The 9,045-nt window shown below is 33.9% G+C and overlaps 1 protein-coding gene across 1 annotated transcript; it reads left to right on the forward strand.

Moving 5' to 3' along the window:
- The first annotated feature begins 1,811 nt into the window (after positions 1–1,811).
- Positions 1,812–5,574, forward strand: LOC110786097 (probable NADH dehydrogenase [ubiquinone] 1 alpha subcomplex subunit 12). The gene is made up of 5 exons (XM_021990614.2): positions 1,812–1,963; positions 2,217–2,243; positions 3,504–3,592; positions 4,950–5,059; positions 5,152–5,574. Exons 1-5 carry the CDS (start codon positions 1,875–1,877, stop codon positions 5,305–5,307), a joined length of 471 nt encoding a protein of 156 aa, XP_021846306.1. The 5' UTR covers positions 1,812–1,874; the 3' UTR covers positions 5,308–5,574.
- The last annotated feature ends 3,471 nt before the right edge of the window (positions 5,575–9,045 follow it).

Consider the following 9,045-nt stretch of genomic DNA (forward strand, 5'->3'; position numbering starts at 1 on the left):
CACGAGTGGAAATTGAAGCTGGATCTACAACGTGAGACACGTGACAAACCTTTAGTCAAGTTCTTAATTGCTAAACAAAAACCTCATAAACATAGAGTTACTCTATGCATCACCAGAAAAAAAAACATAGAGTTACTCAAGTGGTAAAAATAATTTGATGTCACTTAAAGGAGGTCTCGAGTCCAAAGTAATTCACCTATCATAAATAAGGTGTCGACACAGATCGGATTCGAATGTAGTCGGAGTTAAACTCTGGTTAACAAGGTGTGGTATGCTAAAAAAACAAAAACCTCATTAATAGTTGTTAAGTTTGGACTTTAGCCTTTGAGAAGTTTGAGGAGTTAGGGGGCATGTGTATGCTATGATATTACTACCTCTGTTCCTATATGTTCTTAACGATTACTATTTTCACACGGATTAGTTAAAAGGGAGGGTGAGCAAGTGAGGTAATTATTTGCAAGTGGAGCAGTTATTTACAAGTGGGTGAAAATGACATTTTGTTTAAGTGTAAAAGTAGATGAATAAAAAAATCAGAATATATGGTATAATTATGCAAGTGGATGAATAAAAAAAAATCAGAATATAAGGTATAATTGTAAATATTGTATTCAAAAAATAGAATAAAACACAAGTGTAAAGAACTCAGGAATGAATTTAAACGGAAAGCGTGAAAAACTTTCAGGGACAGAGGTAGTATGTCACAAGTCCAATTTTTACGGCTCCTATTTATAATTTGTATTGCCCTTGTGTTTTATTTGCAACAACAACGATAAAATCTACCTTGTCTTAATGTACTATAGAAGTGTATTTTTTTGATATCAATTTTTGTCTTGTCGTTTTTACTTATTATATGAAACATATAAGAAATTATGCATTGTCAAACGTAATTTTAAAAAGAAAAAAAATTGTTTTTACCACTTAAAAAAATTTAAAAATTAATTTTACCACTTAAAAGAATAAAACTTGTATTTTACCACCTAAAAAAATATATTTAAAACTTGTTTGTTACCACATGAAAATGAAAAAAATAGATGAAACCGTTATGTGGGAGGCCACAATAACGGTAATATTTCGGATATTTTCTTTTCTTCCACAATTTCATTTATTTAACTTCTTTCTCTTGCCCTACTTCATTCTTTTCCATGAATTCACATAAATTTTTCTTTCATTAATTCACGAAATTGACAAAATTAAATGGCAGTAAAGAGAGGAGGGTGAAAGAGTTAAAGAAAACCGTAGAGAGGGTGTAAAAAATTGGAGGAAAATTGACTCAGTGAGCACCACATAACAGTTTCATATTTTTTTACGTTTTCAGTTGGTAAAATATGAGTTTTAATTTTTTTCTTTGGAGATAAAATACAAATTTTAATTTTTAGGTGGTAAAAAATAAGTTTTCGATTTTTCTAGATAGTAAAAACAATTTTTTCTGAGAAAAATATTGCAACTAAAAACAAACGAACATATATTTATGTAGATCGGGGAATAAAGAATTGTGGAAAATTACCAAACTTTATACGGAGTTGAATTTGAATGATATTACACTACGTATGAAAGAGGACATCAAAATATGTTTTTCGTTTTTTAGGTGGTAAAAAATAATTTTTCGTTTTTTTAGGTGGTATTACAAATTTTACAATTTTATCAAAAAAAAAAAAAAAAAACAAATTTTACAATTATTTTTGTTTAAACAAAACCAAAAAGAAAACTATTGTAAAAAATAAAAGTAAAAAAGTCAATAGTCCGTAGATAACTCTTTGGGCCTAGACTACCGTCTACGGTCTACCGATGTTTAAGGCCCATATTGCAAAATGCGTTACACACGTTGACACAAAATAGACGGAAGGAGTAGTCTGTGGCGAGGAGAGAGAAAATCAATGGCATCGATTGTGAGGAACACCTTCAAGGCGATCAAGGAGAAGGGTTTGGGCACCTTTCTTCGTGAGCTCAGGGAAGAAGGTTATCTGTAAGTTCTTATTTGCTCATTAATTTTTTTTTATTTTTTCTGTAATATCAAAGATTCATCAATCAATTTGAAGAAACTCGAGAAAAATGTTGATTTTTTTTCAGAAATTAAATTAGGGATTTTGGATCTCATGTAATGTTATCATTTGATTGATAATTGGAATTTATTTATGTCGGATTGAATTGAAAAATGACGCTAAATTTGTATTTTTTGGTTGATAATTTTCTAATATTTCTGAATTTGATGTTTTCAGGAGATGTCTACCAGATGGAAACCTTCTGTAAGTGTTCTTTTCAAAAGTTGTCTTATGAAATGCATAATTTTATAGTATGATGATGATATGATAAAGTATAATTTCCTGTTGATGTATTATAAAATTTGAAAACTACTGCTAGCAAATGGTTGAATCTTGTAGAACTTTGGTGTCTGCAATTTAAATGACATCTTTGTAGTATCTAGAGTTGTTGAAAACTGACCTTATCCGACCATCCGAGATGACTCGAATTCATTAACCAACTGAATGTCCTGACATGATTTAGAAAGTTTCAAATCACTCGAAGTTGACCCGAGCACTAATTCAGTCATTTGAAAGCTCTAGATAAGGAGTTTGGAGGACAAATAGAATTCTTGCATTTTCTGAATAATGGTACCATTGCTCATTTCAATCTTTAGCTTGCTGGCATTTACAAGTACAAGCTTAATATCCCTCTCTATTGTGTGGTTTGGCATCTTGGCACTGGATTAGCATGTTTTTTTTAAATATACCTTGAATCGGGGTCTTTTGGTTCAACATTATCCTGGTTTTGCCTAAGATTTTTCAGTTGGTCAAAATATGCTATACTATCTTGGATTTCAAGAAGGATTAAATCCAATAGATTTTCTGGGATATCGGGTTTTAGGGCTTTGGTGCCAGCGTTTGGCCTCAAGGCCTTCAACCTCTCACCCTCATTACAAATTAAGAACCATTGACTTGTTCGTGGTGTAAGGACTAATGACAACAAAATGAGGGGTTGGGGCACAGCAATCTGCACGTCACTGTTGGCTTCTTTAATTCTGCTTCCTTCTCACTTACTCAGCTTCTTTCGGTTGTGTTTAGTATGATAGTTATTTGTCTTTTGGGTATACACTTAATGGTCACAATTTCTATATGCCCCCAAGAATATACTTTGCTTCAAACAGTAGACCATATGTATCTGATATGCTTAATTGAGACTGCTTGCATTTGCAATAAACCTCTCATAGTATTGGCACACATCTCTAGTTAGCTTATATTATGCTACTCATGGATTTCTATTGGCACTGCCTATTGAACTATAAATTATTAAATTATGCTATTCATGGATTTCTTATAACCTGAGTTATACATGTAGGTGATAACAGGTACCTAGTACCTTTCTGTACTACGTATTCCATCTCATGATCCTCATCTCTGTGTTTGTGATGATGATTCTGTAAACATGATTATTTGCTTGTTTTGGCCGTGATTTGGCACTAGATAGTTTATCTATATAGCTAATGGATTGTCCTTTTATGTGTTAAGGCAAACCAAAATCCACAATATCGGGGGAAAGGTCGTGGGTGTCGATCTATATGGAAATAAGTATTACGAGAACCTGAATGCTCAATATGGTTAGTTCCTTCTCGTTTCCTATTTTCTTCCATCCTCAATGTCGTGTAAATGATTTTATGTAATGCGAGCTTTCAATTCTTCATGGTGGGTTGTCGATATGTCTCCCTGAATGATGTTTCATAGTTGAAATTATATAGAAGTAGGATACGTGAGAGTATATCATGTTGGATTGATTACTTCCAAATAATCATGAACTTAGGCCGAGTATTCTGAACATGTCTAAATTTTATTGCGAAGTTCTCATTGTTACCCTTCTACTTTTGACTTTTCTATGGTGCACAAAATCTAGTTGGTTTTCCTATGGTACCCTTCTAGTAATGACTTATGGACTACAATGCACCTAATGTTATTTGAACGCTAAAAACGTTGGATTAGTGAGTGCTTAAGGATGCTATTTTCTTGATAGGATTTAGGTTGAGCTTTATCAATACCGTCCAGTTCCTTCCGAGTTGAATTCCTACTATTGATGATCGTGATTCTTTTTTCAATTCTGTGATTCATTTGCAAATTGGGATTTTCTTTACTCAAACTTCCACTCTTCCTCTTCCATCAATTGATTTTTTTGCGTCTTCTTCCTCATGTAATAAATATTAATCAGCTTTTTACACCCTCATTCCACCAGTTTATTTCTCTCCAGACAACTTAATTAATATGCATTCTACTGGCATTATTGCCAAGTTCTTCTGTCATTTAGGCCTCCTCGATTTTAGACTTCTCTCCCCTTCGTAACAGACTTAAGTTTGGGTATTACCCAATTTTCTCATCTTCACTTCCTTAATTAATGCTATATCCACTGTGATAAGTTCCCAAGCGCTGCTGCTTTGTCGGATAAAATTGTTAAGCAAGGATTCCAACCAGACATATAGTTGCCTATGGTACTATAGTCAAAGAGCTTTGTAGTATTAGGTGACAATGTTGGAGTTCTCAATTTGCTCCACGAAATGCAATCTGCTTCACTTATTGAGAGTCTGTGCAGGAATTAGGCTATTACAAGAAGCTCTAAACCTGTTCCCCGCCATGAAAAATGAATGCATTATACCTAACCTTAAATGCTCACAATTTTAACGTTTGATAACGTTTAATAAATGTAGGTGCATTTTATTTAACAAGTAATTAGTAGGCGCGTAGAGAAGACAATTCGTGTACCATGAGAAAATTCAAATGTAGAAGGGTACCAATGAGAATTGACAAAAGTTGTTAAGTATGAGATGGTTTTCCATGTCATGACTTAAACATAGACCCCAAGCAATTTTCATGGAAAATGCATATCTCTTGTATTCTTGATCCTGGTACTCTGGTAATGGATGTTTATGAAAGTTCTTATTGTGATGTTCTCTTGTATGGTTGCTTTTGCAGGAAGACACAGGTGGGTAGAATATGCAAGCAAGAACCGCTATAATGCTTCTCAAGTGCCACCAGAATGGCATGGTTGGCTTCACCACGTCACTGATCACACAGGGGACGAGGTTAGTCCGCCAAGTGAAAGCATTTTATTATTATTATTACTCATTAATTGGTGTACCATAATCTGACTAAACACAACATACAATTTTTGCAGATTCTTATGTTGAAGCCGAGCAGATATGGAATTGGACACAAGGAGAACTTCACTGGAGAGGGTGATGAAAAAATTTACCACTCCAAAGGCCATGCACTCAATCCTGGGCAACGAGACTGGACCAGGTACCAGTCATGGCAACCTGGCAAGAACTAAACTACATTATTGTGCTTGTTGACATTTTTTCCCCCAAGCAAACCACCTCCTGTGATGAATAATGCCCTTTTATGCAAAGTGTTACTATGGCCGAGCAAGTGTTTGTTGGAATTACAAGCATAAATCATGCAAAATTAGCAAAGCAGACATTTTATTGTTGTCGTTCTTGTGTATTAACTGTATGCGGAGTTGTGAATCTAGAGCCTTTTCTGTTTCAATCCTTTTATTGCAATGTGTTCCTTCAGTAATTCTGATGGAGGATCTCAATGTAAGCGTCTGCATTTAAATATCATTTGTAAGTAGGCCTGTCAAACGGGTCGGTCGGGTTGGGTTGCAAAAAATTATTTTCGGGTTCTGGTTGAATTGGGTTGGTTACTTTCGGGTTGGGGTTTAAAAATGCTTGTTCAAGACCAAAACTTTCGGGTTCAGGTCGACCCAATGGGTTGAGAGATTTTAAAACGCGCATTATATTTTCATTAATTTAGGTGATAAATATACAAAACATGGGCACAAATTAACAAATTTTCCTACACAAGTTTATATTTAGTCAAATTCAACCATCAAATGGCGTATGATTCAAATTAAAATCATATTACAAACGACAATAGTAAAAACATGTTTATTATGCTTAGATTTTCTCATAATCTCATTTATTACTATAAATACAATGATTTTCAATCGGCCGGGTCCAAAACGAATTCGGTTGGATTTTGGCCCATTACTTTTCGGGTTGCTCGGATTCGGATAAAATTGGAATACGGGTCATAAAATCTTGTTCAGGACCCGGTATTTTCGGTCGGGTTCGGATCGATTTCTGGTCGGGTCGATTTTTAACAGGTCTATTTGTAAGTGTTAAGTGATAAAGATGATGAATGCGATTTTATCCTAATGCATGAAGCCATAAACTTGTTCTAATAGCAATGACGAAGTTTTTACGTGAACGTCTTTTGTAGAGTTGTAGTAGTTGCTTTTACCTCTAAAGGTTTCTTTTAATATGACTCATATGAGAGTCTCACTTGACATTAGAGCAGAAGTAAGCTGTTTTCCCTTTTTTTTTGTTGGTTGGTCTTTTTCTCTGTAGGGAAGGCTAATGAATGAACATGTATTAATCCACGTTGCTTGTTTCGGTATCGTACTTTCAGCGTGGTTGGTGGCTGAGAAGTGAGAAGTGTGTTGTTAGAAGTCTTTTAACTAAAGAATTTACTGAGAAATTAGTCTTTATCTTTTTTACTGCTACTTTAATCTTGTATGTACAGAATTACAAATGTTTGGTGCCAACAACCATTTTTTTTTATGAAGGAGAAAAATACACACGTTAGGATTATCTTCTATCTTCTTTCAAGATTGTGTCCTAACTATCTAAGGAAATAAAATAAGAAAATTTATTTTCGATAAAAGGATCAATATCTTGGTTGGTTGTAATGTTATGACCAGTTGATGCAACGTAATCTGGGCTCGGTTAGCTTCTCGGTAAACATGACACAGAATATGACTGTCAGAATGATGCAACAATTGTTTGATGTCATTCATGAGCAACTGGTTTTTTTCAAGGGCAATGAGCATTGAGCACAACGCTGTAAAATACTAAAATCTAAATAACTATTAAGTTATCTTCCTCAATAAAAATATGCCTACTACGAAGTATTATTCTTAATTGCCAATGATAATCATTGCGGAATGCTACCGATTCCGCAAAAAAGGATTTTCCCCCGGCCCTAGATTGAAAGAGCGACCAGCGCTTCATATATATACTCGTAGTACACTAGTACGTAATGAAGTATCCTAATAAAGGTGAGCATGAGTAAATTTTTGCTTCGTATTTATTAATTGTCTTAAACCACCAAACCAAAGATCATTTGCAAGAGCTCCTCGACTCAAATTGAATGTAGACATGGTTGCAACTGCATCCATGAACTTGAAACATGAGGGTGGGGGGTGGGGGAAGTGCAAGGTCACCCAACAAGAAAATTCACATGTGCTACGTACTATGTCGAACATGAACTAGGGTTCTTAATTATTACCTAATAAATGAATAAAAACTTGTAACTAGGGGTGTTCAATTTCGGATATCGGATCCATCCGAAATTTTAGGATCGAGAAAATGTGATCGAATCCGATCCGAAAGTTTCGGATATCCGAAAGTCCGAAAACTATCAGAATTTTAAAAAAGTAATCACGTTTTAAACTAAATATTTTTGGATATCCGATGCGAAATATCCGAAACCTTAAAATCGGATCGGATATCCGAAAATTTGGATCGGATTATAGGAATTTTCCATTGTTATTTAAAAATATTGAAATATTTCGGATATCCGGAATGAAAAAATAGTGATCCGAATCCGATCCGAAAATCCAAATTTTTTTTACGGATATCCGATCCGAAAATCCGAATTTTTTCCGAATATCCGAAATCTTAATTTCGAATCGAATCATCGAATTTTCGGATCGAATCAAACGGATCAGATATTTTTGCACACCCCTACTTGCAAGTTGCAACTGCATCCATGAACCTGAAACATGAGGGTGGGGGTGGTGGGGGAGGGGGAATGTGCAAGGTCAGTGACCCAGCAAGTAAATTCACATACGGCAACTTTTGTGTAAGACCGCCTCACCGGAAAGACCACTTTGGTTGCTTAACTAATTGGTTCCATTTCTTAACTAATTGGTTACATTGCTTAATTAGTTGATTCAATTGCTTAACTAATTAATTCATTTGCTTAACTAATTGGTTTCGATGCTAAACTAATTAGTTTAAGTACTTAACTAATTGATTCCATTGCTTAATTTATATGATACCAAGGTGGTTTTTTGTATAAGACCGCCTTATAGAAAAGTTTGTAATTCACATATGCTAGCTACTATGTCGAATTGTCAAACATGAACTAGGGTTCTTAATTATTACCTAATGAATGAATAAAAACTCACGCTTACACGATACTTTTAATTTAGAAAATTTGCACTGACGAACTCAAAACTCATTTACACGCTAAAAAGTAAAAACTCATGTAAACCTTAAAAACCAATGCTACACAAGTAACATAACCATCCAAAATCTTATAAAAGGTCATGGAAGGCCACTATATGTCTTTGCCATAAAATTTAGGTCGCCCAGTCAAACCATCCGCTTTGACAGGTGTTCCCTTAGCTCCAATATTTACAAAATCGAAATTTAGATCACCCAATCAAACTATAAAATTTAGATCGCCCAATCAAACTAGAAAATAACACTATATACAAATCTTCCTTTAACCATATTGTTTTACAAACGTATAAAAACAAAATTTGTTATGTAAATTTTATTCAATTTGTCTTAATTCATATTTCCAAAGTATTCACTATCAATAATTTGTATTTGAAATCATTAAAAATTATAAAGAAATATAACGATTAAATCTATATATTCCAAAATATTTGTTATTTTACGATTGTACATACCGGTTTATTAAAAATAATTAAATATACTAACGATTAAAAGGGTTTTGGATCCTCTAGAGTTCTAAAATAACTCTAAAATATAGAGTTTGAGCATATCAACCATTGGATGAAAAATCAATGGTTTATATATAATCTTTCCAAAATTTCCCCTATTTTTTCTCATCAATATGAGCCATTGATTTTAAAATGTTATTAAAACTCTAGAGGATCCGGACTCGATTAAAAGCAAATGGTTAACAAAAAAATTAAACGAATTCGAATTTTTCCTCACGAGTCCCTAGAATACACATGGTGCTTCTTCAA

This window comes from Spinacia oleracea, chromosome 3 (genome assembly GCF_020520425.1).
Source record: "Spinacia oleracea cultivar Varoflay chromosome 3, BTI_SOV_V1, whole genome shotgun sequence".
Lineage (NCBI taxonomy): Eukaryota > Viridiplantae > Streptophyta > Magnoliopsida > Caryophyllales > Amaranthaceae > Spinacia > Spinacia oleracea.

Coding starts and splice junctions, on each gene's coding strand:
- LOC110786097 (XM_021990614.2), top strand. CDS start 1,875: ATGGCATCGATTGTGAGGAACACCTTCAAGGCGATCAAGGAGAAGGGT. Junction 2,244..3,503: donor CTACCAGATGGAAACCTTCT/GTAAGTGTTCTT, acceptor TTATGTGTTAAG/GCAAACCAAAATCCACAATA. Junction 5,060..5,151: donor CTGATCACACAGGGGACGAG/GTTAGTCCGCCA, acceptor CAATTTTTGCAG/ATTCTTATGTTGAAGCCGAG.